This window comes from Pipistrellus hanaki (assembly GCF_964339955.1).
Source record: "Pipistrellus hanaki genome assembly, chromosome: 4".
Lineage (NCBI taxonomy): Eukaryota > Metazoa > Chordata > Mammalia > Chiroptera > Vespertilionidae > Pipistrellus > Pipistrellus hanaki.
This window is the reverse complement of record NC_140506.1, coordinates 95,278,655-95,305,222: the sequence shown is the minus strand read 5'-3', so window position 1 is coordinate 95,305,222 and position 26,568 is coordinate 95,278,655. Positions and strand designations below refer to the sequence as shown.

The following is a 26,568-nucleotide window of genomic DNA, read 5'->3' as shown; positions in this document are numbered from 1 at the left end:
ACTATTCCATCAAATCAGTGAAACAACTAAAATGCAGACAAGAGGAAGGACACAAAGGAAGGAGATGGAGGAAAAGAAAAGATTGGACATTGAGTTCAAAACTACAGTTCTAAGGTTATTCAACAATATCCTAAAAAAGACCAATAAAATAAATGAGACCTATGGGGATATGAAAAGGGAGCAACTAGAAATAACAAGAGATCAACTAGAAATGAAGAAAACATTGTCTGAAATAAAAAATATTACACAGAGTCGAAAAACAGACTGGGAGATTGCAAGAATCAAGACAAAGATTTAGAACACAAAGAGCTAGAGGACACTCTTCCACAGAAGCAAGGAAAGAGAATCCAGAAAGTTGAAGATAGTGTAAGAAACCTCTGGGACAATTTCAAGCGAACCAACATCAGAATTATGGGGATCCCAGAAGAAGAGAGAGAGCAAGATACCAAAAGAATACTGGAAGAAATAGTGACAGAAAACTTCCCCCACCTGGGGAAAGAAATAGACTTACAAGTCCAGGAAGCCCACAGAACCCCAAACAAAAGGAAGCCAACGAGGACCACACCAAGACACATCATAATTAAAATTCCAAGAGCAAAAGACAAAGAGAGAATATTAAAAGCAGCAAGAGTAAAGCAGGTAGTTACCTATAAAGGAGCACCTATACGATTGTCAGCTGATTTCTCAACAGGAACCATGCAGGCCAGACGGGAATGGCAAGAAATATTCAAGGTGATGAATAGCAAGAACCTACAGCCAAAAATACTCTACCCAGCAAAGCTATCACTCAGAATCGAAGGTCAGATAAAGAGCTTCACAAATAAAAAAACCTAAAGGAGTTCATCACCGCCAAACCAGAATTATATGAATTGCTGAAGGGGGTTCTTAAGGAAGAGGAAGAAGATAAAGATAAAAATTATGAACAAGAAATACGTAACTATCAACAAGTGAATCTAAAAACCAAGGGAATTAAAAAATCTGATGAACAATATTAACTGTTGAATATAATAGAATCAGAAGTATGGAAGGGGAGTGGACTGACGAATCTCGGGGAAAAGGGGGTTGGGGGTGCGGGAAGAGACTGAACAAAATCTGTGCACCTATGGATGAGGACAATGGGGGATGGGGAAAGGACAGAGGGTGGGGTGGGAACCTGGTGGAGGGGAGCAATTGGGGGCGGGGGGGGGGGAGAGGAACACATTTGTAATAATCTGAACAATAAAGATTTATTTAAAAAAATAAAAACTAAGAGTTTAAAAAAAATCTTTATCTCTAAGACAGAGAATTAAATTCTAAAGTATTTAACTTGAAATGCTGTGATGTTTGGGATTCTTTCAAGCCCTGATCCGTGTGATTCAGTGGTTAGAGAGGTCCCAGGTTCGATTCCGGTCAAAGGCATGTACCTTGGTTGCAGGCACATCCCCAGTAGTGGGTGTCCAAGAGGCAGCTGATCACTGTTTCTCTCGCATAGATGTTTCTGACTCTCCATCCCTCTCCCTTCCTCTCTGTAAAAAATGAACAAAATATATTAAAAATAAATAAAACTCATTCAGTCCCAGCACCAGAAATCCAGCTCAAACGCATTGTGTTGTGTGGGAAAAGGAAGTTATGCCTTAGGTAGCAGGAAAGCTAAGGCGATCAGGCACAGCCCGATCCAGATACTCGGTGCTGCCACGACTCTGTCCTCACAGCTCGCCTGCAGCCCTCGGCACGGCTCCTTCTGCCTGGCTTCTCCTGTGTGGTGACAGATGGCCACTGCCGTGCGGGGCGTCCGGCTAGCAGCTCACTGTCCCCGCGGAAAGAGGGCTTCTCTTCCCCAGCAGGGCCAACAGTCTGCTCCTCATTCATGGACTGGAGCAAATTGAACCTCAGGGGTGGCCGGCGGGAAGGTTTGGTTCCTGAAGGGACGGCGGTGAGTGCGAGGACAACAGCACGCCGCAGGGACACCCCCCAGCAGCCGGCCGAGGAGGCACCGGTGCGGCCTTTACCACCTTCACCAGCTTCACCGCCTTCACCACCTTCACCGCCTTCACCAGCTCCACCGCCTTCACCGCCTTCACCGCCTTCACCAGCTTCACCAGCTTCACCGCCTTCACTGCCTTCACCGCCTTCACCAGCTTCACCGCCTTCACCGCCTTCACCGCCTTCACCGCCTTCACCGCCTTCACCGCCTTCACCACCTTCACCAGCTTCACTGCCTTCACTGCCTTCACCGCCTTCACCAGCTTCACCAGCTTCACCAGCTTCACCACCTTCACCGCCTTCACCGCCTTCACCGCCTTCACTGCCTTCACCAACTTCACCGCCTTCACCTTCACCAGCTTCACCAGCTTCACCGCCTTCACCACCTTCACCGCCTTCACCACCTTCACCAGCTTCACCAGCTTCACCGCCTTCATCAGCTTCACCAGCTTCACCAGCTTCACCGCCTTCACCAGATTCACCGCCTTCACCGCCTTCACCAGCTTCATCACCTTCACCAGCTTCACCAGCTTCACCGCCTTCACCAGCTTCACCACCTTCACCAGCTTCACCAGCTTCACCGCCTTCACCAGCTTCACCGCCTTCACCAGCTTCACCAGCTTCACCGCCTTCACCGCCTTCACCAGCTTCACCGCCTTCACCAGATTCACCGCCTTCACCAGCTTCACCACCTTCACCAGCTTCACCGTCTTCACCAGCTTCACTGCCTTCACCGCCTTCACCACCTTCACCAGCTTCATCAGCTTCACAGCTTCACCACCGTCACCAGCTTCACCACCGTCACCAGCACCGCTGAACCCACTCTCTGTGTCCGCTGTCCGCTGCTTCCTCATCCCTTCCACCGGCCTGGCTTCTGTGCCCTGCCGCAGCCCCCGCCCCCGCCCCCGCCCCCGCCCGCGCTGCAGACCCACTGCAGGGTGAAAGCAGCATCTGGGCCCCTCCGTCCGCTCCCCTGGCCTGCTGGGTTGGGGTTTGTTGCCTTTGAGCATGGTTCCCAGGTCCCTCACTGACGTGCTCGCCCGCTGCCAATGGCTCCAGGGCTGAAGGCAGTGGTGCCCGGTTCCTCTCTGTGAAACGGAGGTGGCAGCTGCCACTGGGGTGCTGTGTGGTTAAATGAGTGTAGAAAGCCTACAGCACTATGAACCATGCCCACACCCAGCAGGCTCAGTACCCACAGCTGCTGAGGGACACCCCCCTCCATGCACGAATTTCGTGCCCTGGGCCTCTAGTATATCTATAAAAGCCTAAGCCCTTGTTACAACAGAACTACCAGAATGACCGGAACGACCAGTCAACCAGTCGCTATGATGCACACTGACCACCAGGGGGCAGATGCTCAACATAGAACCTGCCCCCTGGTGGCCAGTGTGCTCCCACAGGGGAGCGCTGCTCAGCCTGAAGCCAGGCTCGCGGTAGCAAACTCAGCTGTGGCGGTTGGAGCCCGGTCCGGTAGCAGTTGCAGGATCTCAGGCACAACACAACCGCCGTGTCTACAACACAACAATCCGTAGAACACACTGCCTCACTAGAGCCTCAGAGCTCCGTGGGGTGGGCGGGACAAGTTGTATGAACCCCCCATTTACAGATGAAGAAACTGAGGATTAGAGGGTTAGATTCGTGCCCAGGACCACTCCGCCAATCAGTGGTGGAGGCAGGATTGGAATCAGCCCCTTGAAACTCATGTTTTGGGACCTTTGCTCAGGCTGCCCTCAGCCCCTGCAAGACCTGCTGTAGTCGGGCCTGTTGGCTCTTCCTCACCCTCTCAGGTCCTGGCCAAACACCCGCAAACAGCAATAGTGAGAAGAGCAACATTTATCTATCTATCTATCTATTTATTTATTTATTTATTTTAAAAATATATTTTATTGATTTTTTACAGAGAGGAAGAGAAAGGGATAGAGAGTTAGAAACATCGATGAGAGAGAAACATCGACCAGCTGCCACCTGCACATCCCCTATTGAGGATGTGCCAGCACCCAAGGTACATGCCGTTGACTGGAATCGAACCCAGGACCCTTCAGTCTGCAGGCCGACGCTCTATCCACTGAGCCAAACCGGTTTCGGCCAGAGTAACATTTATGAAGCATCGCCCCACTCCCTGAGGCGCATAAGGCTTTCCCTTCCCCGTGATCTTATGCGGTCAGCATCACTCCGTCGCAGAGGGAGGGACTGAGGCTGAGAGAGGTTCAGTGACCTGCCCACGGCCCCCCAGCAGGGGTGGCGGTGGGAGAGCCACAGAGCCTCTGGTTGGGAGCAGGCTTTCTTGCCCGCTGGCTGTGGCCTCTGAGGCCCAGGATGGGCACACACCCTCATCCTTTGGGTCTGAAGTCCAGGCTCCTGGCTGCCTCCGGGCAGGTGGCTCCTCTCCTCCCGGTGGCCTGAGCGCTCCAGGGGCAGGTCACCTGGTAGCCCCGCACAGGGGGGCTCCCCGTGCCAAATTATTTCATCCCCTCCGCGAGTCCCCTCCTTTCTCCCCTACCCGCCACCCCCCGAAGACGGGAGACCTGAGGTTCAGGGCTCCTCCAGGGCCCCCATTTGTAAACGCAGGAGCCGGGACCAGCCGGGCCTCCCAGGGGGGATCGGGGGCGCAGGGCTCTCCCCGCGGCCGGTGCTCGGGTCCCCGCGGCGGGAGGGCGGGCAGTGAGCGGGGTGGGCGCGGGGCCCGGCGAAGAAGGGAGGCGCGCGGGCTGGGAGTAGACTGCAGGGGGGAGGGGAGCAGAGTATTTTTGCGTTTTGACATTAAAAGTGCAATAAGACTGCCTGCAGCACCGCTCCGGCTGGGAACGGGCGGCGCGGGGCGTGGAGCGGGGCGGGCGGGGCGCAGGGCGGGGCGCAGGGCGGGCGGCGCTCCGCGGAGGGCAGGGCCGGTCCGGCAGGAGCTCCGCCCAAAGGGGCGCTGCCACCCTAAGGAGGCGGGTGGCCCGGCGTCTCATTCATTGTCTTGACAAGAGCATCCTCAGCGGCGCCTCGGCTCCTCCGCGCTTCCTCCGCCCTCTCGCCCTCCTCCCCCGGGAGGTCTCCGCCGCAGGTAAGCCCGCGGTCCTGGCCCGGAGGGACCGGGAGGGACTGGGCACCGCGGCCCGGGCCACCTGTGGGCGGCGCTGGCACAGCCGCTGCGGGGGCGGCAGCTGTCACCCGGGATGGGGACCGAGCCCTGCGCGAGGGGAGCGCGTGGGAGGCCCATCTGCGGGCCCGGAGCGCCGAGGGGGGCAGGGTGAGGGCTACGGGGCCAAGGTGGACGTGGGGGGGGTCAGGACACGTGGGGGAGGAGACTCTCCCCAGAACGGGAGCCTTTGGGTGGGTGGGGGTGGGGGCAGGGTGGGGTGAACGGAGCAGCTGCCCTGAGCTTGGAGACAGGAAGGGGTTGAGAGCAAAACAAGAAAAGACCAAGTTCCCCTTTCCGTGGTTTCTGGCCTGGTACCTGCGGTGGGGGAGGCGCAGGGTGGGGCGATGGCTTCCTGTCCTCCAACCTCGGGTTCGGGGCTCCCTGCTCCCCAAGCCCAGGCTTCTCACTGCTCCGGCCCCAGGCTGTCTCTCACCTCACATGCTCCGCGCTGCAGGCTCCGAGAGGACCGGGTGGCGAGGGCGCGGGGCCGCGCAGGGCAGGACCAGGCCCTAGAGTGGGGGACCTGGTGAAGCTGGGGAGCGGCTAGAGGCCCTCCCAGCAGGCAGCACGGCCCTGTCCTCCCCAGAACCCCCATCCTGAACCTGGGGGCCAGAGGCGGTCCCCCCGCTTCTCTTGCTCTCTGCCCAGCCAACAGGGAAACCATCCCAGCTGGACCTCAGAGAAGTCGGCTGCTCTCCCTTCCTGTGTGGAGTTCCAGTGCATGTGTGTGCGTGTGCATGCGTGTGCGTGTGTGTGTGTGTAGGTGGCACTCAGGGCACCTGCTGAAGGCAGGCGCGAGGCAGAGGAGTGGGAGGAGGAGAAACTCGGACACAGGCCCCCTGCCCGCTGGTGGTGCCCAGAGACCTGCTGAGAAAGCCATCCTGACCCCGAAGAGCAGTGTGTGGCTCCTGGGCAGGCCCCTTGCCAGTCCCTCCACGTGTCCTCTGTGCCAGGAGAGAGGGGGCCAGCCGGCCCCCGCCTTTAGGGGGCTCCCCGTGTGGGTGTGAGGGATCTGGGTCTGGATGCTGAGGCTGAGGGAATCCCTCTCACTGTGTGCGCTGAAGCCGCCCGGTGTGAGCCATGGCAGAGACGCTCTGTCTGTCCGTCAGCCAGGCCCCTGACCAAGCGCACTGGCTGCTGCCCACACCGGCTCTGCCGCAAGGCCCCGGCTCAGGGCTGCAGAAGCAAGAGCCGAGGGTGAGGAGAAGGTGGGCCTTGTAGGTTAGCTGGGGCGAGGGCTGCAGAGGCTGAGAGTGTGAGGGCAGCAGGATGCCAGTTACCGAGAGCCGGGCGGGGAGAACTGGGTGTTGCTCTGGGGAAGTGAGCCGAGACCTCAAATGTCAGGCCGAAGGGTTCCCGGGGGAGACAGGAACTGGAAGGTCACAGTGGCCCAAAGGGAGAAAAGTTCTCAACCTCTGCGTCCCCTCCCCGCCCCCCCACACCCAGGATGAGCCGCCAGGTGGTCCGCTCCAGCAAGTTCCGCCACGTGTTTGGACAACCGGCCAAGGCCGACCAGTGCTATGAGGACGTGCGCGTGTCACAGACCACCTGGGACAGTGGCTTCTGCGCTGTCAACCCCAAGTTCGTGGCCCTGATCTGTGAAGCCAGCGGGGGAGGGGCCTTCCTGGTGCTGCCCCTGGGCAAGGTGAGCCTCTGGCCGTCCTGATTAGGTGACTGTCACAAGCTTCCCTGGGTTACAGTGTTATCGTCTGCAAAACCGAGCTGGCCTAAAGGAGCTTTACGCCTTTGCCAGCTCCTAAATGGAAATTGAGGCTCAGTGGATAGAACGTTGGCCTGTGGTCCTGAGTTTGATTCCGGTCAAGGGCACATGCCTGGGTTGGGGCTCAGTGCCAGTGTGGGATGTGCAGGAGGCAACTGATCAATGATTCTCTCATCATTGATGTTTCTCTCTCCCTTTCCCTTCCTCTCTGAAATCAATAAAAATGTATTTAAAAGGAGAAATGGAAATGGAGTCTGAGGGGAGATGGCATGAGAAGGGTCACACAGGGAGTCCTGAGACTCAGGGTCTCCCCAGCCTCAGCCTGGGGCCCTCTCCCCTCAGGGCACAGACAGGGATGGGCTGGGGTCTGGGTGGGCCCAGCAGTGCTCTGAGAATTGGGGCGCTCCGTGTCTGGGCCTGTCAGAGCCCTCGGGAACCCAGCAAGTTCTGGCCCAGCAGCCCCCGGGCAGGGATGATACCGAGGGCCCTCTCCTGGCCCAGCCCTGCCTGCCTCTGACTCCGTCCCCCTGCCCTGCTGCCCGCTGCCCCCTACCCCCAGCACACTGCTGTGCTCTAGCGGGTGACACAGGAAGGGGAGATGGGCCCGAAGTTGTTACCAAAAAAGGGCCGATGGAAGCAGAGAGAAGAGGAAGTGGTTGTGAGGAGGCTGAGAGCGGGGCCTGCTCTGCAGCAGGAAGCCCTCTGCACAGCTGTCCCCGGAAGTGGCATTTCTAAACCTCTGCTCCTGTCTGGGGCAGTTATGACACACTTCCCGGCCCTCTCCTAGAAGGCCCAGGCCCACAGCCCACCATTCTCACACACCTGCTGGGGGACGCCCGATGCATGGACCCCCTTCCCGCACCCATCCCGGCTTTAGTCCGTGTGCCTGGATGTGGGTGGGGCGGGGCCCTCAGGGCACAAATGAGAAACTGAGATAGAGGAACTTGGCCGGATCAACCCTGGCAGGACCAGCCCCACCCCCCAATCTGTGCTTCCTGTGGCCCTGGGGCCGGCCCTTTGGAGTTGCCCTGACAGCTCTGGCCTCGGGCAAACGGAGGACCAACCCCCCCCCCGGCCTGGCCCCCTCTGCCTCTCCGAAGGGCTGTGGGGGTTGGACTGGGCTCGGAGGGCAGGAGCACCTCCCTCAGGGGCCCGCTGTGCCCTCTAGACCGGACGTGTGGACAAGAACGCGCCCACGGTCTGTGGCCACACGGCCCCCGTGCTGGACATCGCCTGGTGCCCGCACAACGATAACGTCATTGCCAGCGGCTCTGAAGACTGCACGGTCATGGTGAGTGGTGGGGGGCTTCGACGAGGAGGGGCCCCGGGCGGGGCCTGGCAGCGGAGTGCCCGGCTCACTCGCCCTTCTCTGCAGGTGTGGGAGATCCCCGACGGCGGCCTGGTGCTGCCCATGCGGGAGCCTGTGGTCACGCTGGAGGGCCACACCAAGCGCGTGGGCATCGTTGTCTGGCACCCCACGGCCCAGAACGTGCTGCTCAGTGCAGGTGCCTGGGGGGCGGGGCGGGCCGGGGAGGGGCGGGCCGGCCTCTGACAGCGAGGGGCGGCTCCTGGCTCTGACACGGGGGCATCGCCCAGGTTGTGACAACGTGATCCTGGTGTGGGACGTGGGCACCGGGGCGGCGGTGCTGACGCTGGGCGCGGACGTGCACCCCGACACCATCTACAGCGTGGACTGGAGCCGGGACGGCGCCCTCATCTGCACCTCGTGCCGGGACAAGCGCGTGCGCCTCATCGAGCCCCGCAAGGGCACCGTGGTGGCCGTGAGTGACCCCTGACCCAGGGACCTTTACCCCCTACCCACCGCGTCCGGGCTGCCAGGAGCTGTCCTCTCTCGCCCCTGCCTGGGCGAGGCCCTTGGTGCCTGGCCGACCACATCCCTTCCCCTCCAGGAGAAGGACCGTCCTCACGAGGGGACCCGGCCTGTGCGAGCCGTGTTCGTGTCCGACGGGAAGATCCTGACCACGGGCTTCAGCCGCATGAGCGAGCGGCAGGTGGCGCTGTGGGACACGGTGAGGAGACTCAGGCTCAGTCCGGGTCTATGCCCAGGCCTGTTTGCCCGCCTCAGATGGGGTTTCCACTGGGTGGTCTGCAAGGGTCACCCCACCCCGGTTACTGCTCAGTGAAGGCACCCCCGGCCTGCCCTGGCCCAGCTCATTCTCTCCACCTGCCTCTACAGAAGCACCTGGAGGAGCCGCTGTCCCTGCAGGAGCTGGACACCAGCAGCGGCGTCCTGCTGCCCTTCTTCGACCCCGACACCAACATCGTCTACCTCTGTGGCAAGGTGCCCAGCGGCGGGCGGGGAGGGGGGTGGGAAGGGGCACGGCTGCCGGCACCCGTCGGTGTTGATCTCCCCCACCCACCACCCACAGGGCGACAGCTCCATCCGCTACTTCGAGATCACCGCCGAGGCGCCATTCCTGCACTATCTCTCCATGTTCAGCTCCAAGGAGTCGCAGCGCGGCATGGGCTACATGCCCAAGCGCGGCCTCGAGGTGAACAAGTGCGAGATTGCCAGGTGACTGCTCCCTGCCCCTGCCTGCAGCATGCTCCTGGGCAGTGCTGACCTCATGCTGGCCTGCAGTCTCAGCCCAGCGGTGCTGTGGGCGCTGCTCACCTTCCTGTCTCTGCAGGTTCTACAAGCTGCACGAGCGCAAATGTGAACCCATCGCCATGACGGTGCCCAGAAAGGTGACGCCATGTCCCTCCCCGGGCCCTGGCCGGGCACACCCCGCAGGGCTGCAGGGTGGTGGTGTGGCCTAAGCACGCTCTTAACCAGCCCTGGTCTTGCCCACAGTCGGACCTGTTCCAGGAGGACCTGTACCCGCCCACGGCAGGGCCTGACGCTGCCCTCACGGCCGAGGAGTGGCTGGGGGGCCGGGATGCGGGGCCCCTCCTCATTTCCCTCAAGGATGGCTACGTGCCCACAAAGAGCCGGGAGCTGAGGGTCAACCGGGGCCTGGACACCGGGCGCAGGAGGACGGCACCGGAGGCCAGTGGCGCTCCGAGCTCGGTGAGAGGCGGATGGGAGGCTGGTCAGGATGGAAGACAGGGCGGGGAGGGGCTGCCATCGCTGTGGTCACTGACCCAGGGGAGGAGGCTGGCCTGAGGCAGCTGGACTCACAGGAAGCTAGCTGGCAGTGGGTAATCCCCAGGCCTCAGAAAGCAGGTTTCCAGCTTGGAGGCCTGCAGCTCTCTGGGCAGCAATGGCAGGTCCCGGGGCTCTTGGCCAGGATAAGGGGAAGCCCCGGGGGGAGCTGGGCCTAACGCAGCGCTGGGCCCTCCAGGATGTCGTGTCCCGGCTGGAGGAGGAGGTGAGGAAGCTCCAGGCCACGGTGCAGGAGCTCCAGAAGCGCTTGGATAGGCTGGAGGAGACAGTCCTGGCCAAGTAGACACTCTGGGGCCTTGAGCTGGGCCCACCGCATCGCCTCCCCCCGCACCTCTCCCCCCTCCCCTGCTCCTTTCCTCTCACTCCTTAAGCCACAGTGGCAGACAAAATAAAATGGCTTTATTTTCTGGTACCCCTGACTCTGAGCTCCTCCTCAGAAGCCTTGGGGCTGAGGGATGCTTCCAAATGCCGAGTAAACCACAGAACGGGTCTGGTGGGCGGGAGCACCTGTTCTGGTGCGGTTTGGGGCCTGCTGTTTGCAGCTGGCAGGTGTGAGCTACTCATGGCCCTAGCCTGGGGCTTCGTTAACTCCCACGTGTACCTCAGATCTGCCTTTTCTAGTTAACCACATCAGGTTACATGTAACTACCAACACTGCTGCTTGTGGGGAAACGAACAACTCGCTCCTACAGGACATCTTCCAAACTGCAGGCCCGAGGGGCCCTTTGGTAAGGAGAAAGCTTACAACTAAAGCAAAGGCCCAACCCTAGTTACAGGTGAGGAAACTGAGGCACTGAGCAGTTGAAGGGCAGGTCCCGAGGAGCCTTCCTGTGCAGGGCTGCTGCCTCTTGAGCCCTATCGTGGGTCTCCCTGGGCCTGGCCTCTGCGACAGGGACCTGAATAACCTGTCAGGCTCCATCAAGTGGGCGCTCGGAAGTGGGTTTGATGCCCACCTTAGCAGGTGACCGAGCTGGGACACGGGCTATTAGGAATAGCTGTCCTGGCCACAGCAGTGTTTGGTTCATACCACACATGGCGGCAAGGACTCAATGCCCATCTGCTGCCCCCTCAGCATGCCAGCGAAAACCACCTGGGCAGAGCTGTGTGCCCATTTTGGTCTCACCTTCTAAGCAAGCTGTTACTCTGGGCAAGCTACTTCTCCCAGTGAAATGGGGAGGACTACTACAACCTGTGAACAGTGTGTGCACCAACCAGGGGCGAGAGAGGAAGAATCAGGAGACCTGGGCGCTGGGCCTAGGAAGGCGAGGTGCCTTCTCTGAGCGGCTCCTCAACCACGGGGATGGCCCTTCTGAGCGGCTTGTCACGTGAAAAAACAGCTCAGGAAAGAAGCCCTGGAACCCAGAGGGCTCCCCTGTCGTCACGGTGACCCCAGCTCTCCCCACCCGTTCTCCCTCCGATAGAAACGAGAGGAGGAGGTGGGGGGAAGGGGCCAAGAGACTGGCCTTGAAAACACGGGGTACAGAGTGGGTGGGATGGCCGAAACCTGTAATCCATCCTCCCCAAAAGCCCTGGCCCACTAGGCCTCAGGGACTTCACGTGCAAGGCCTTACCAATCCTGGTACTTGTGTTTAAGCTGATAAACCGATACTAAAGGCATTACCTGTCCCTATTTTGTGGCTCTGGTTGGCCTTATTTTCCTGTCCTACCTCAATTCCTATCCTCTGCCCATACCTCCATTCTTGAAAACCACATGGTGCCCAGCCGGTGTGGCTCAGTGGTTGAGCACTGACCTATGAGCCGGGAGGTCAGTTTGATTCCCAGTCAGGGCACATGCATGGGTTGCAGGCTCGATCCCCAGAGTGGGGGTGCAGGAGGCAGCTGATCAATGATTCTTTCTCATCATAGATGTTTCTCTCTCTTCCTTTCTGAAATCAATAGAAAGGAAAACCACATGGTCTTCTCAAGGGCACCTGGCCACACCAAGCCCCGGGCTAAAAGGTCATTGGACCTTCTGTGGGCCAGAAAACATCAGCCTACCAGCTGTTGGAGAGCCCCCTCGGGGTACTATGTCCCTGTAGGAGCCTGCAGGGGAAGTGTGGAATCCTTTATTATGCTTCTGACATTGGGGTGATGCTGGTGAGAGGAAAAGGTTAAACTGGCCAGCACCCTGAAACTCTGACACTTTCTCATCTGTGCATTTTTGTTGTTAATCTTCACCCAAGGATTTTTTGTCATTGATTTTTAGAGTGCAAGGGCTAGGGGGAGGCGAGGGTAGAAGTGGACATAGATGTAAGAGAAACATACAATCAGTTGCCTCCTGAACCCAGACCGGGGTGGGGATCAAATCAAACATGCCCTTGATTGGGAATTGAACCCAGGACCCACTGGTTTGCAAGCCTATGCGCTAATCGCTGAACTATACCGGCCAGGGCTCATCTGTGCATCTTAAAGGCTGGCAGAGGGCAGGAATACCCAGCACTTGTCCACAAATAGGTGGTTGGTTGGTAGGAGTTTTCCAAGCATTGCAGGAGGCCCGTGAGGCCTGTCCTGAAAGGGATTTTAAGGGCTGAACTTTCCCTTTATAAGTGGGGACACAGAGGCTTTGGGCGAGAGGGACCTGCCCAAGTTAAAACAAGGAGGAGACAATGAAGAATGTCAGGGCAGGGGGAAGCCAGGCCCTAGACAGCCTCAGTGCCCGGCCCACACACAACACACCAACACAGAAGCTGGCCCCATTCATAATTTAATGGCTGTGCAGGCGCTGGTCTCTTATTTCTGCCGCTCCCGGGCCCACTGCTCTGGGGTCAGGGTTTTCTGCTCAAAGGCATGGATATGCGGGAGCTCTTCGGCCAGACACTCGTTCACCAGCCTGCGGGAGACATGCTGTTAGGGAACCTCAGGGGCCTAAGCCCCAGGCCCCGAAGCTAGGGAGACCCAGAAGGCTGGAGGTGTCCTCAAGTAGCGCCCAGGACCTGGGACAGGAGGCAGAGGGCCCAAGCCGCAATACTCCCAGCAGGGGCCGAGAAGGCGAAATCCTTGGGGCTGTCGCCCACAGGACTGGGCCGCATTGCCGGGGCGAGGGCGTTGGGTTGCGGGGAGTGGCCGGGGCTGTGGGGCCGGGACCGCGCTCAGCGAGGGGCTGCCCGGGCCTCACCGGTGTCTCTGAAGCAGCGGCTTCCCCTCGAACTTGGCCGACACCACCAGGACTCGGAAGCTGGACGCGCAGCGGTTGGGAGTCGTGTCCTCCACTTCCTAAGGGGCAGAATCGTGTGGATGGTGCCAGGCCGCCCGCCCAGAAGCCCCTTGGCCCTCGCCGGGAGGTCCCGGCCGCGCAGCTCACCACGTGCTCTGCCTGCAGGTCCCGCCGCAGTTTCTCCCGCAGGTGATCGGCGCTGAGTTCCATGGCGGCCGGCGGGGGCGACCCGGCGCGGGCAGAACCCGCGATCCCACGCGGGTCACGCTGCTTCCACCCTCACTGTGGAAGCCCCAACTTCCGCCCTTACTGAGGCGTCCGGAAGCGCAGCACTTCCGCCCTCCCCGAAACCCAGTTTCCAACCGCCCGGGCTCCGCGCCTGCCGCCCGCCAGCCAATCAGAGCCTGCGCACGGCCGGGCCCCGCCCCCGCCCCCGCCCCCCGCTCATTGGCGCCGCCGCCTGAGGTTCGGCGGCGGGTTTGGACACACTGGCTCCAGCCAGGAGAGGGTGCCCGAACCCGCGCTGCTGCAGCCGCCGGGTTACCCCGGGATCGCCACCCAGAGCTTTCCCCCAGACAAGTGTATCACGGCCCTGGCACCCCCACTCACCCCTCCCCGAGCTCAGAGGCCACAGCAGTCAACCCACACGTCCCGATGGGTCCCGAGGGGGGTGAGGCGAGGCCCGGGGGCTTCTTCGGCGTCTACCTGCTCTATTGCCTGAACCCTCGGCACCGGGGCCGGGTCTACGTGGGGTTCACCGTCAACCCTGCTCGCCGTGTCCAGCAGCACAACGGAGGCCGCAAAAAAGGCGGGGCCTGGCGGACCAGCGGGCGCGGTCCCTGGTAAGAGGGTGGGTCGCCCGAGAGGAGGGCTTCAAGGAGGAGGCGGAGCCGCGGGGGAGAGACAGTGACAGTGGGCGGGGCCGTGTGGGGCTGAGAGCCGGGCCTGGGGGTGGCCAGTGAGGTCGGTGGAGCTGTCTCTGGGGAGGAGCCTGTGGGGAGGAGGAGCCCGGTGAGACTGGGATGTGAGGAAGGGGACTGATGGGCCGGGATGAAAGACAGGGAACCTGGATGGGGGCGGAACCGAGGAAGGCAGTAAGTCCCTGTGACTGGAGGCGGAGCTGAGGCTGGAGATGGGAGGCTCGGACCTCTCAGGAGAGGCAGGGCCTCGAGGACAAGGCTTGACGCCCTCTGTGAGGACTCCACTCTCTGGCAGGGCTGAAGGCGAACCGTGGCGAGGGGATTGGGCTGGACACGGGCGGGGCGGGAAGGGGGCGCTTTACGCACCAGGCCCTGGTTCTCTTCCCCAGGGAGATGGTGCTCATCGTGCACGGCTTCCCTTCCGCCGTGGCCGCCCTCCGGGTAAGGAGGGAGACGGGGTGGCGGGACCGGGGGCAGGGGCGTGGGGCCCTCCCCGGGCGGCGCTGAGGCCTCTCTCCCGTCCGCAGTTCGAGTGGGCCTGGCAGCACCCGCAGGCCTCGCGCCGCCTGGCGCACGTGGCCCCGCGCCTGCGCAGCGAGGTCGCCTTCGCCTTCCACCTGCGGGTGCTGGCGCACATGCTGCGCGCGCCGCCCTGGGCGCGCCTCCCGCTCACGCTGCGCTGGCTGCGCGCCGACTTCCGCCAGGAGCTCTGCCCGCCGCCGCCGCCTCACGTGCCAGTCGCCTTCGGGCCTCCGCCGCCCCGGATGCTGGCCGCCAAGCGGATGCTGGCCGCCAAGCGTCGGGACAGTCCCTTTGCGGACACCGAGTCCCCGCCGGGCCAGGACCACGAGGCCCCCTGCACACTGTGCGCGCGCGCGCTTCCGGTGAGCGCTCCACCGGGGCTCCGGGTTGGGGCAGGTCTAGAGTTCAGACGACTTCGGATCAGGCTGTTTATTGGGAGTCCTAAGCCCACTGATATCCTTGGCGCGCCTTGCTTCCATCTCGGGTGAAAGTACTTGCAGCCATTCCTGCTTCGCACCTTTGCCCTTCGTTCACTGTAAAGTTCTTCCCTAGACCTTAGTCTTGATGAAATGCTACCTCTTTTCCACGAGGTCTTCCTTAGCTCTCTCTCTAAAATTGCAACTTTCTTGGTACTGCTTTCCTTTTTTAAAAAATATGGTTTTATTGATTTTAGAGAGGAAAGGCGAGGGAGATACATTGATAGGCTGCCTCCTGCACGCCCCCTAGTGGGAATCAACCTGGTAACCCAGGCATGTGCCATGACCAGAATCCAAACAACCCTGGGTGCATGGGACAATGCTCAACCAACTGAGTCACACCGGCCAGGGCTCCTTTTTTTTTTTTTTTTTTTAAGGCTTAACACTTATTGTCTAACACTTTGGGTGATTCCCAAAGTGGTCTATATCGACCCCCAGGGGTCTATGACAACCTGCAAGGGGTCTACGTCAGCGAAAAAAAAATTTGGGGGTCCATGAAATGAAAATGGGGGTCCACGATAGTGGATCTCAACATACACTGATAGTACCTATTTACTTACATCATATTATCTTATAATATAAAAACATATAAATTATTTATAAAAGTACCTATGAAGTAAAAAATTTATTATATATGTTTATAAAATTGTGTAAGTTGTAGGATAAAAACCTGCACATAATGATATAGCAGTATCATCTTGTTACAAGCATACGCGCAGTAAACATTCTTGCCAATTTTTGTCTCAAAGCTTCGCGAACTTGCACCGACTTGTTCAATTCGTCACTCTATAAATATGAATGTGAGAAAAATACGTTCATTCGTTTCCTGAATCTTGAATAGGAAAGTGCTGAGAAAATATTTAAAAAAATATAAACTGGTAGTTTATCATACAAATTATAGTGAATCAGTGTTATTTTGTTTGAGAATGCCGGAGAAAAGTAGGTACATTATTTTTTATTAAATTTTAACACTAAACTTCACTACAGTTAGAAATTTACAAAAAAATCAATATCAGGTAAGTAGGGGGTCTACCCAAAACCGAAAAACATGGCAAGGGGTCTACGGCACAAACAAGTTTGGGAACTTCTGGTCTAACATATTGTGTACAGTTGACTGTTGAACAATGAGGATTAGGGGTGCTGAACCCATGCAGTAAAAAAGCCACATATAACTTTTTACTTCCCCCAAACAGCCCTCCTTCGGTATCCATAGGGGATTGGTTCGGGACCCTCCTACCTCCTTGGATTTTCAAGTCCCTTATATAAAACCAGTGGCTAAGTGCATGAAATTTGTGCATGCCCCTCAGCCTGGCCTGCACCCTCTGTAATCTGGGACATCCCTCTCGCAATCTGGGACCACTGGCTCCTAACCACTCACCTGGAAGACAACTATGCTCACCACTATACCACCAACACGGACCTAACCACTCACCTGAATGCCTGCCTGATCGCCCCTAACCACTCTGCCTGCCTCCCTGCTCACCCCCAACTCCCCACCCCCCCTTTGCTGGCTTTCTTGCCCCCAACTACCTCCTACCTGCCAGCCTGCTCATCCTCAACTGCTCCCCCCCGCCCCGCCAGTCTGATCGCCCCCAACTGCCCCCCTGCCAGCCCTCAACTGCCCCCACTCCCTGCTGGCCTAGTCACCCCCAACTGCCCTCCCCTCCTAGCCTGATCGCCCCTAACTGCCTCTGCTTTGGCCCTGCCACCATGGCTTTATCTGGAAGGTCTCCCCGTCTAATTAGCATATTACCCTTTTATTGTATAGATGGTATAGAACAGTGCATACAATCAGTCCTCTGCATCTGTGGATTCCCAGCCCTGGATCAAAAAACCTCAAAAATACTGTTTTTTAAATTCTGGTTGGTTGAATCTGCAGATGCAAAACCCAGGAATATGGAGGGCCCACTGGGTATTTGGGGGTGGGGGTGGGGTCTGTATCAATGGACCACCCCAGTTCAAACCTATGTTCTTCAGGGGTCAAACTATATTTTATTTTATTATCAGTCTCACACCCTTCACACCCCAAACTATACTCCCCAAGGGTAGTTCTTATTTAGTACTGTAGAAGGCTGTGGTACAGAGTAGGTAGCAAATATTTAGTGTATAAACTGAGATGACAGGTCTTTCACTCACATTAAATGTAAGTAAACTGCATAGCTCACATGCTGCTAAACTAGGAATGTGAGAAATGTGTCCTTAGGCAATTTCACGGTGCAAACATCATAGAGTGCACTTACACCTAGATGGTATAGCCTAATAACATCTAGGCTGTCTGATATACTTCCCTCACATAAGCGATTGATTCAGCACATACCTGTGCTTGCCATTCAGAGATGAGCCTGTGAGGAACTCTATGTCTAGCTGCAGTGGCCATGCTGTTGTAGAATCACTGCTAACACTCAGAGAAAATTGGCCAGCTTAGTCGCCATGGGCAAGTATTGCAACTCCTCCATCCTGTTTCCTCATCTACAATATAACGTAAGAGCATGTGCCTCTTAGGGAGCCCCTGGAACAGTGTCTGATCCATAGGAATTCTGTCAGCTACATCACCACTCCCAATTTTCTCCCTCCTCTCCTGCCCCCTCCGACAGGATGAAGAGGGCCCCCTGTGTTGCCCCCACCCTGGCTGCTCCCTAAGGGCCCACATGACCTGCCTGGCAGAGGACTTCCTGCAGGAGGAGCCAGGGCAGCTTCTGCCGCTAGAGGGCCAATGCCCTGGGTAAGTCCCTCCCTCCCCCAGCCTGATTTACCTATGAAGACAAGATAAACCAGGCATCTGAGTTCTCATCTTGGCACCCAGGGCCTAGCCTGAAGCAGGCTTGTGATCCTGACTCTCTCTCTCTTGGCAGCTGCAAGAACTCACTGCTGTGGGGAGACTTGATCTGGCTATGTCGGACGGGCTCCGAGGAGGAAGAGGAGAACTTGGAATTAGAAGAGGTGAGAGGTGGTTTTGGGCCCTGCCCAATCCTGTCCCCTGTGCTGCCTCTGACCACCCTTCTCGTCTCCACAGGAACACTGGACAGACATGCTGGAGCTCTGACCTCAGCACCCCAGCCCTCCACCCATTCCTTTTCTGTGCCACTGCCTTAGGGTCTGGGCAGTTTTTACAATAAAAAGTCTGAGTGAAGGGGATCTTCCGTTATTTGCTGGGGGTGTGTGTGGAGTTAGGAGGCAAAGGCCCTGCCAGTCACTGGAGACCGAGAACAGAGGAAGGGGGAGGGGCCACTGGCCCCAGATGGACCTGCCTCTCCTCTGCTGGAGGCCCTTGTGCCTCAGCTTTCCCCTGGCCTGCCTCTGATCACAGTTCCTTTTTATTTTATTTAAATATATTTCTGTTGATTTCAGAGAAGGGAGAGAAACAGCAATGATGAGAATCATTTACTTATTTATTTATTTATTTATTTTTATTAAATTATTATCTGTGTACATATTTTAACATTGCCCCCCCTCCCATACATACCCTCCCTCCCCAGAGTTTTGTGTCCATTGTTGTACTTATATGCATGTATACAAGTCCTTCGGTTGATCTCTTATCTCCCCCAGATCTCCCTCCCCTCCCCGCTGTAATTTGACAGTCTGCTTGTTGCTTTACTGTCTTTATATCTGACTTTTGGTTCATCAGTTTATAATGTTCTTTAATATCCATAAATGAGTGAGGTCATGTGGTATTTCTCTTTCATTGACTGGCTTATTTCACTCAGCATGATGTTCTCTAGTTCTATCTAGGTTGCTGCAAATGATGAGAATTCCTTCTTTTTTATGGCAGCATATTACTATTGCTATTAATCTCTCCCTTAATGTCCTCCAGCAGTTTTTTCTTCTTTTTTTTTTTAATGTATTTGGGTGCTCCCATATTGGGTGCATATATATTTACCAGGGTTATTTCTTCTTGTTGGATTGCTCCCTTTAGTATTATGAAGTGACCTTCATTATCTCTTATTATGCCCTTCACTCTGAGATCTAATTTGTCAGATATAAGTATTGCTACCCCAGCTTTTTTTTTCATTTCCATTCGCCTGGAAAACCTTTTTCCTTCCCTTCACCCTCAGTCTGTGTGCATCTTTTTTTCTGAACTGGGTTTCTTGTAGACAACAGATATATGGGTCTTGTTTTCTTATCCAATCCGTTACCCTATGTCTTTTGATTGGAGCATTTAGTCCATTTACATTTAAAGTTATTATTGATAGGTACTTATTTGATGCCATTTTTATTCTATACCCCTGTGTTCCTTCTTTGCTTTCTATTTCTTTAATTTTACAGTAGACCCTTTAGCATTTCTTGCATTGCTGGTTTGGTGGAGATAAATTCCCTTAGTCTGTTTTTGTCTGTGAAGCTCCTGATTTCACCTTCAATTTTGATTGATAGTCTTGCTGGGTACAGTATTCTTGGATTCAGACCCTTCCTTTGCATATTTCATCCCATTCCCTTCTGGCCTGATAAGTTTCTGTGGAGAAATTAGTTGCTAGTCTGATGTGGGTTCCTTTATATGTAACTTTCTGTCTCTCTGGCTGCTTTTAAAATTCTTTTTTTGTCGTTGGTGTTTGCCAGTTTAATTATAATGTGCCTTGGGGTCGGTTTTCTGGGGTTCATTTTGCTTGGGACTCTGCGAGCATCTTGGATTTGTGTGGGTTTTTCTTCTCTATCTCAGGAAAGTTTTCTGTCATTATTTCTTGAAATACGTTTTCCATGTCTTCCTCAGTTCCCTTTCCTTCTGGAACCCCTATTATTCTAATATTGTTTTGTTTTGTATTGTCCCAAGTTCCGTTAGACTTTCCTCCTGCTTTTTAATTTTTTTTCTCCCAGAAGCTGTTCTAACTGGGTATTTTTTTCCATCTTGTCTTCTAGCTCGCTGATGTGGTCCTCTGCTTCTTCTAGTCTACTCTTGATGCTTTCTGTTGAGTTCTTTACAGTAGCGATGTCATTTTTATTTCTTCTTGGTTCTTCTTCATTTCCTCTTGATTCTTACTCATATTGTCAAATTTGTCTTCCATTCATTTTAGCCATCTTATAATCATTACTCTGAATTCTTGCTCTGGTAGATTGCTTGCCTCTATCTCGTTTACTTTCTTTTCTGGTGAAGCCTACTTTTCTTTCATATGTGGGCTGTTTCTTTGTCTCCCCAGACATCTCTTGTTAGGATGTCTGGTTGTGTAGTTCTCTCTCTCCTGCTTTGATTTCAAGGCACAAAATACAACACAACCAGGTACAACACACAAGGCACTGAATAGAAATGTGTTTGCGATATTAATAATCACCAATAAAGGTGACTAGAACCCAGCTAACAAAAACATACAATCAAACAAAAAGAATAGGCAAATCAATCTTATAAAAAAAGCATACAACTTCAGTATAGTTAACATTCAACATACAACTTCAAAGAGTTAGAGAGAAAGACTTTTTTTGTTTTTGTTTTGTTTTTAGGACAGCGGCAAGGGAGGTGTGAATGGGCTTGGAGTAGGAGGTTGGAAATTAGATATATACAAGTAGGGTGAAATTTTAGGAGGGGGTAGACAGAAAGAATGGGGAAAATATAGAGCAGGAAAGGGTTAAGATAAACAGGGTACCAAAGGAAAAGGTTGGAAAGAGAGTGAAGGCATAAAGGTAGGGTTGAGATAGAATAAAGCGTTGGAGATGGAAAGATAAAGAATGTAGAACTGTAATCCTGAAATAAAAAAAATATAATAAAATAAAATAAAAATAAACAAAAGAAAATAAGACAAAAAAGGTATAATAGTAGTAGTAATAATGTTGATTACGTATACAATGTAATAATTATAAAGATAAAATCAAGTGAGGAAAAAGAAAAAAAAGTTTCTTGAATAAACGCTGCAAATAATGAAAACAAAAATTAAAAAATTAAAATAAAATTTAAATAAAATTTGCAGTAATGACGGTCATTCGCTCCCTCTATTGTTATGATCCAGTCCTGATTTTTAGGCAGGTTTTGTTTTGTTTTTATTACACTAGAGTCAATTTGTGAATTAGCCTCTGGGTAGCAGTGTTTCTAGGTTGACTTCCCAGACTCTAAAGTAGGGGTGTCGAACTCAATCAGAGAAGGGGCCAAAATCTAAAATCCAGCCTAAATCGCGGGCCGAATGGTTTACTGAACAGTCATAAACTGACAATGTCATAAACTGACAGCGGAGTGCAGTGATGACAGCGCGGTGCGGGCCACATTGCAAGGCCTGGAGGGCTGGATTTGGCCCGCGGGCCTTGTGTTTGACACATGTGCTCTAAAGCCTCTCCAGCTTTTTTTCTCCGCCCTCTTGCAGCAGGAACTATGGAGGGGGGGAGGTGGCAAGTCCGAGCAACTGCAATCTCCTGCAACTCTCTGATATCCCTCCGAGCCAGCGATGTGTTGCTCCTCAGATATCTCCCCTGTTAGGAGCCCTGTCCACTTTCACGGGTGACAGCCGCCCAACAGCTGGGGCTTCTACTTGCAATCACCGCCCTGGTCCTCCAGCTTCCGCGCGCTCTGTGTGCGCAGGCTTTGTCATCGCCGCAAGCACTCACCACCCCCTCCCCGTGAAATCTGACCTTTTCGCCGTGCGGTGGGGCACTCCCGTGTGGCCAAGTGTTTGCGCCGCCTGGGATCCGTGTTCTGGGGGTCACAGATGCTTGGTGATCGCTGCGGCTGTGGATATTCAGGCCTCTGACACGATCCTATCTTCCTCTCAAGATGGCGAAGTTTCCCTGTCCAAGCCGGTAGGTAGCTCCGGGCAGGGACGTAGCCTGCGTGGGTGCTTCCCTGTGAGGGGCACCTGTCAGCAGCCCCCCAGCAGTTTCTTCTGGTGTTCGCTGTCTCCCGGCTTGCTAATAAACACTCACAGCTCAAGACCGTCAGCTGCTCTCTCTTTCTGCTTCGGAACAGGGCTCAGAATCCGCCCATCTATTCTTCCGCCATTTTGTCTCCTGCATGGCCCCTACTGGGAATTGGTCCACAACCCAGGCATGTGCCCGACTGGGTATCGAACCCTGATCTGGTTCTTGGGTTGATGCTCAACCACTAAGCCACACCAGCTGGGCTGAGGTCACAGTTTTTTGTTTTTTTTAAAAATATATTTTATTGATTTTTTACAGAGAGGAAGGAAGAGTAATAGAAAGATAGAAATGTCGATGAGAGAGAAACATCGACCAGCTGCCTCTTGCACACCCCCTACCGGGGATGTGCCCACAGCAAAGGTACATGCCCTTGACTGGAATCGAACCCGGGACCCTTCAGTCCGCAGGCCGACACTCTATCCACTGAGCTAAACCGGTTTCGGCAAGGTCACAGTTCTTGATGGCTCGGAGACTCATACCCTTGAGTCAGAGCTCACCCGCCTCCAGTGCCCAGTGGACTTTGGACTTTAATCCAAACAGTAAGAACAGAGGCCAAGCCCCCTTCTAACCCAGGGAGAGAAAAGCACCCTCTGGGCTGTTCTCCCACCATCCAGGTGAGGGCCCATGGGAACGGGAATGGGCTCACTCCCTGGATTGTGAGCCCCCAGCCTTCCTGCTCTTTCCCCTCCTGTGCTGCCTGAGAGCCTGCCGAGCAGGGCCTGCTCCAAACCCGTCACCCGCCCACATCACTCCGGCCTGGGCTGTCCGGGGCCTGTGGGCTGCCCCGGGCCTGAACCTTCCCTCCTCAGACTGGCCTGGGGCCACCTTTCCCCTCCACTCCGCTGTCCTCTGGAGACCAGTTTATTAGAAAAAGCTGTTGGCTCCTGCAGAGCTGGAGTTTGGAGGGCAAGCCAGAAGTTGGGATTACAGCTCAAAAACACACAAAAAAGCTATCAGGCTCTTTTGTGTTGATTCTGTCTTATTTTCTTCACACTAAACCCACATCTTGGCCAGTCTAATCTTGCTGTCAGCTGGGGTGCTCATGAGGGTAGCAGAGAGGGGGCCCCCCCACCCCAAACCCCACCCATTCCTGGAGGACAGCCAAGGCTCAGCGCTGGCTCCAAACCCCTCCCACTCGGGACCTATAAAACTTGCAGCTCTCTGCAGTTCTGCACTCACGTAACGTGACAGCACAACCGAGAGCCACAGGCCAAGGTCCGAAGAGGTCCGGTGAGTGCCAAGCTAGGGTGGGCTGGGCCAGACCTCCCACTGCTGGATCTATTCCTGCCTCTACTGACCCTGCCCTTTCCCCCGAAATCCAGCTCATTCCGACCCTGCCCTTTCCCCCCGGAAATCCCAGCTCGGTCCGATACCAGCTGCAGTCTGGCCTGAACCCAGTCTGGCCTAAACCCGCTCTTCTCCCTCCCCGCTGAGGCATGTTTTGCTCATCACACAAGAATGGCTCCCACCAGCTCAGGTGCTCAGTTGGCTGTTTATCTCTGAGCCAAGGTGGAGTGTGGCTGAGCAGGTTGTGTCTCAGGCCCAGGGGCTGTGGGGAGGTTTCTCCCTGTGAGGAGCTCGGGGAGCTCCAGGAGGGGAGCCTGGGAGGGGCCGTTGGGACCAGATGGAGCAGGAAGCACCGAAAGAAAACACTTGGCAGACCCCGGAGTTTTCCCAAGTGCACACTGGAATCGCCTGGTCCCACCACCAGAGCAATCTGATTGGCTCGGGGTGTAGCCCAGGCACTGGGATTTAAAAATAAATATTTTTAAATTGATTTCAGAGAGGACAGAGGGGGAGAGAGAAACATCAATGACGAGAGAATCATTGACTGCCTCCTGCACGCCCCCTACTGGGGATCCATGGCTCCTCAAGACACACTTGCCCCGGCTCTGCTCCCACAGGCCCTGCTGTGCCGTGGCCTCCTGGAGCCAGTCTAGCTGGGCAGGCACTGGGGTTTTTAAAAGTTGTGCGGGTAAATCCGAGGTGCCTCCAGAGTTGTGGCCCCACTGTGTCAGATCCGCCGGAATCCGGCCCAGCACTCACTGGCTCTGAGTGGAGGCAAGTTGCTCAGCCTGTTTCCTTACCTTAAAACAAACAACTGAACAGAAGACGTTGTTGTGATGTTGCTAAGGGAGTTTGGCCCACTCCGGCCCCTGACTCGGCAGCATGGAGCTGGTCCAGGACGCCACCCGCCCGCCACTGACGTACGTGAAGGGCGTCCCTCTCATCAAGTACTTTGCGGAGGCACTCGGGCCCCTGCAGAGCTTCCAGCCCTTGCCCGATGACGTGCTCGTCAGCACCTACCCCAAATCTGGTAGGTGGTGAGGCCCACCCACCCCTCTCCTGGGCTGCAGTCCCCACCTTGGGCCAGCGGGGGGTTCTCTCAGCCCTGCTTACCTCCCATTTTCCTCTCCAGGCACCACCTGGGTGAGTGAGATTCTGGACATGATCTACCAGGGTGGCGACTTGAAGAAGTGTCAGAGGGCTCCCATCTTAACCCGGGTGCCCTTCCTTGAGTTCAAGGGTCCGGGGTGTCCCACAGGTGTGTGGTGGGGTGCCGGAGGCCAGTGAGGCGGAGGGAGGGAGGACCCGGGCTCCAGCTCACGGGATCTTTCCTACCCATGGCTTAGGTATGGAGGTTCTGAAGGATACACCTGCCCCGCGGCTCCTCAAGACACACTTAGCCCTGGCTCTGCTCCCACAGGTCCTGCTGGACCAGAAAGTCAAGGTGAGCGGCAGAGGCGGCTAGAGAAAAAGGCTGCTGGGGCCAACCCAGCTCTGGCCCTCTCCTCTGGGAAGGTCTTCTCGCTTCCTCAAAAGCCTGGTCTCATCTCAAAGGGGGAGAAGTCCTCAACCTCATGCTCTGGTGGGACAGATGGACAGTGACAGCAAGACTTTGCAGGGCCTGGGTGCTCACGGGCCTGTGGAGGAGGGGCTGGCAGGAATTCCACACGCCTTGTTTCAAATCAGCAGAGGCGCTGAGAAGATTGGATTAGTATAAAATACAGTCCTGGAACCAGCCAGGATTCTGGCATCAGAGCAGGCTTCAATCCCAGCTCGGCCACACCCAAGTCAGCCCCTAAGCCTGTTTCCCAGAGAGAACCTCCCTTGCAGGGTGGAGTGTGGTGCTTAGAAGAACGTTCACTGCCTGCGGTGTGGTGCGGTGACGGGCGGTGCGGGCGGGGTGTCCTCTGCCCCTCCAGGTGATCTATGTGGCCCGGAACCCAAAGGATGTGGCCGTCTCCTATTACCACTTCTACCGCATGGCCAAGGTGCACCCTGAGCCCGGCACCTGGGACAGCTTCCTGGAGAAGTTCATGGCTGGGGAAGGTGGGCCTGAGTGAGGAAGGAGGGGTGGGCTGAGGGGCAGCCAGCTGGAACGAATGCCAACCTCTGCCCGCCCCCTGCCTTCTCCCCAGTGTCCTATGGGTCCTGGTACCAGCACGTGCAGGAGTGGTGGGAGCTGAGGCGCACCCACCCTGTTCTCTACCTCTTCTACGAGGACATGCAGGAGGTGAGGCCCGCTGCCACTGCCCTCCATGCGGCACAGGGCTGCAGGGTCTCGTGGGAACTGCCAAGGCCTTCTACGCCCTGCTTCTCTGTGGCAGACCCTACACTGGTCCTCTAGACCCCTCCCCTTCCCTGCCCCGCGGCAGCACACTCCGCGCAGCTCTTACCTCCCAGCGCTGGAGTCAGTGCCAAGGGCAGTCACTGATCATCCCTTTACTGCTGCTGCTTCTCCTGGGCCTGGTTACGACCGGGCTGTCCCTGCCCTCACCCACGAGGAGCCAGATACAGCTTCTTAACAGATCACAGGGCAGAAGGCAACTAATTCTGCCCCGGGAGGGCCAGAGTTCAGGGACCAGAGTCCCGGAGCAGGGTGGGAAGTGGCCATGCGGTTCGGGTGGGGCCTCCCTTTTGTTTGTCCCATGCACAACCCGCCTCCACCGAGAGCCCCCTGCCGCTCCAGAACCCCAAGAGGGAGATTCGGAAGATTCTGGAGTTCCTGGGACGCTCCCTGCCAGAGGAGACCGTGGATCACATTGTGCGGCACACGTCGTTCAAGGAGATGAAGAAGAACCCCATGGCTAACTTCAGCACCTTGCCCCTGGAGTTAATGGATCACAGCATTTCCGCCTTCATGAGGAAAGGTGAGTGCCCACCGGGAGGGGCGCTGGGGAGGCGAGGGCGGGAGCAGTGGCTAGAGCTGGCCCTGAGCCACTTGGGGCCTCCGCTTCGGCCAGGACCTCAAGCCTGCCTCTCTCCCCCCCCCCCGCCCCCAGGCATCACGGGGGACTGGAAAACCATGTTCACTGTGGCCCAGAACGAGCGCTTTGATGCCCACTACGCTGAGAAGATGGCGGGCTGCGACCTCAAGTTCCGCTCGGGGCTGTGAGCGGTGCCCATGGGACCGCCCCCGGGAGTGTGCGGGTGCCCATGGGACCGCCCCCGGGAGGGTGCGGGTGCCCATGGGACCGCCCCCGGGAGTGTGCGGGTGCCCATGGGACCGCCCCCGGGAGTGTGCGGGTGCCCATGGGACCGCCCCCGGGAGGGTGCGGGTGCCCATGGGACCGCCCCCGGGAGGGTGCGGGTGCCCATGGGACCGCCCCCGGGAGGGTGCGGGTGCCCATGGGACCGCCCCCGGGAGGGTGCGGGTGCCCATGGGACCGCCCCCGGGAGGGTGCGAGGGCCCGGCTCGGGCCTCAAGAATAAAGTACAGTTTGTGTTGCGT

General features: G+C 56.4%; 4 protein-coding genes across 6 annotated transcripts; 3 read left to right on the top strand and 1 right to left on the bottom strand.

Moving 5' to 3' along the window:
• The first annotated feature begins 4,851 nt into the window (after nt 1-4,851).
• On the top strand, nt 4,852-10,348 carry CORO1A (coronin 1A). The gene is made up of 11 exons (XM_084882956.1): nt 4,852-5,011; nt 6,536-6,734; nt 7,978-8,100; nt 8,185-8,314; nt 8,406-8,590; nt 8,720-8,839; nt 9,007-9,111; nt 9,200-9,345; nt 9,461-9,518; nt 9,625-9,840; nt 10,115-10,348. Exons 2-11 carry the CDS (start codon nt 6,537-6,539, stop codon nt 10,217-10,219), a joined length of 1,386 nt encoding a protein of 461 aa, XP_084739082.1. The 5' UTR covers nt 4,852-5,011; nt 6,536; the 3' UTR covers nt 10,220-10,348.
• A 1,775-nt stretch (nt 10,349-12,123) lies between these two features.
• Nucleotides 12,124-13,429, bottom strand: BOLA2B (bolA family member 2B). Its single transcript, XM_084882991.1, has 3 exons — nt 13,238-13,429; nt 13,052-13,149; nt 12,124-12,766 (listed from the first exon to the last, which is right to left on the bottom strand). The coding sequence occupies exons 1-3, from the start codon at nt 13,298-13,300 to the stop codon at nt 12,667-12,669; spliced, it is 261 nt and encodes an 86-aa protein (XP_084739117.1). The 5' UTR covers nt 13,301-13,429; the 3' UTR covers nt 12,124-12,666.
• A 129-nt stretch (nt 13,430-13,558) lies between these two features.
• On the top strand, nt 13,559-18,127 carry SLX1A (SLX1 homolog A, structure-specific endonuclease subunit). Of its 2 annotated transcripts, none has more exons than XM_084882980.1 (6): nt 13,559-13,932; nt 14,400-14,451; nt 14,538-14,894; nt 17,603-17,730; nt 17,861-17,948; nt 18,022-18,127. In XM_084882980.1, exons 1-6 carry the CDS (start codon nt 13,745-13,747, stop codon nt 18,049-18,051), a joined length of 843 nt encoding a protein of 280 aa, XP_084739106.1. In that variant the 5' UTR covers nt 13,559-13,744; the 3' UTR covers nt 18,052-18,127. The 2 variants fall into 2 exon arrangements, with proteins under 2 accessions (XP_084739106.1, XP_084739107.1); XM_084882981.1 differs by lacking the exon at nt 13,559-13,932 and adding an exon at nt 14,058-14,184.
• A 3,807-nt stretch (nt 18,128-21,934) lies between these two features.
• On the top strand, nt 21,935-26,565 carry SULT1A3 (sulfotransferase family 1A member 3). 2 transcript variants are annotated; one of them, XM_084882968.1, is made up of 10 exons: nt 21,935-22,041; nt 22,281-23,063; nt 23,968-24,150; nt 24,253-24,378; nt 24,467-24,564; nt 25,040-25,166; nt 25,256-25,350; nt 25,807-25,987; nt 26,120-26,266; nt 26,523-26,565. In XM_084882968.1, exons 3-9 carry the CDS (start codon nt 24,003-24,005, stop codon nt 26,230-26,232), a joined length of 888 nt encoding a protein of 295 aa, XP_084739094.1. In that variant the 5' UTR covers nt 21,935-22,041; nt 22,281-23,063; nt 23,968-24,002; the 3' UTR covers nt 26,233-26,266; nt 26,523-26,565. The 2 variants fall into 2 exon arrangements, 1 of the variants encoding a protein (XP_084739094.1); XR_014794956.1 differs by lacking the exons at nt 21,935-22,041; nt 22,281-23,063 and adding an exon at nt 23,092-23,894 and having other exon boundaries at nt 24,002-24,150; nt 26,120-26,293; nt 26,517-26,565.
• Nucleotides 26,566-26,568: the final 3 nt, after the last annotated feature.

Bases quoted from the DNA above. Each gene is read 5' to 3' on its own strand.
- CORO1A (XM_084882956.1), top strand. From the start codon at position 6,537: ATGAGCCGCCAGGTGGTCCGCTCCAGCAAGTTCCGCCACGTGTTTGGA. The intron at 8,315-8,405 runs GTGCCTGGGGGG...GGCATCGCCCAG, and splicing joins GAACGTGCTGCTCAGTGCAG to GTTGTGACAACGTGATCCTG. The intron at 9,841-10,114 runs GTGAGAGGCGGA...TGGGCCCTCCAG, and splicing joins CCAGTGGCGCTCCGAGCTCG to GATGTCGTGTCCCGGCTGGA.
- BOLA2B (XM_084882991.1), bottom strand. From the start codon at position 13,300: ATGGAACTCAGCGCCGATCACCTGCGGGAGAAACTGCGGCGGGACCTG. The intron at 13,150-13,237 runs GTGAGCTGCGCG...TCTGCCCCTTAG, and splicing joins ACCTGCAGGCAGAGCACGTG to GAAGTGGAGGACACGACTCC. The intron at 12,767-13,051 runs GTGAGGCCCGGG...TGTCTCCCGCAG, and splicing joins CCGCTGCTTCAGAGACACCG to GCTGGTGAACGAGTGTCTGG.
- SLX1A (XM_084882980.1), top strand. From the start codon at position 13,745: ATGGGTCCCGAGGGGGGTGAGGCGAGGCCCGGGGGCTTCTTCGGCGTC. The intron at 14,452-14,537 runs GTAAGGAGGGAG...TCCCGTCCGCAG, and splicing joins CCGCCGTGGCCGCCCTCCGG to TTCGAGTGGGCCTGGCAGCA. The intron at 17,731-17,860 runs GTAAGTCCCTCC...CTCTCTTGGCAG, and splicing joins CTAGAGGGCCAATGCCCTGG to CTGCAAGAACTCACTGCTGT.
- SULT1A3 (XM_084882968.1), top strand. From the start codon at position 24,003: ATGGAGCTGGTCCAGGACGCCACCCGCCCGCCACTGACGTACGTGAAG. The intron at 24,151-24,252 runs GTAGGTGGTGAG...TTTCCTCTCCAG, and splicing joins CAGCACCTACCCCAAATCTG to GCACCACCTGGGTGAGTGAG. The intron at 25,167-25,255 runs GTGGGCCTGAGT...CCTTCTCCCCAG, and splicing joins GAAGTTCATGGCTGGGGAAG to TGTCCTATGGGTCCTGGTAC.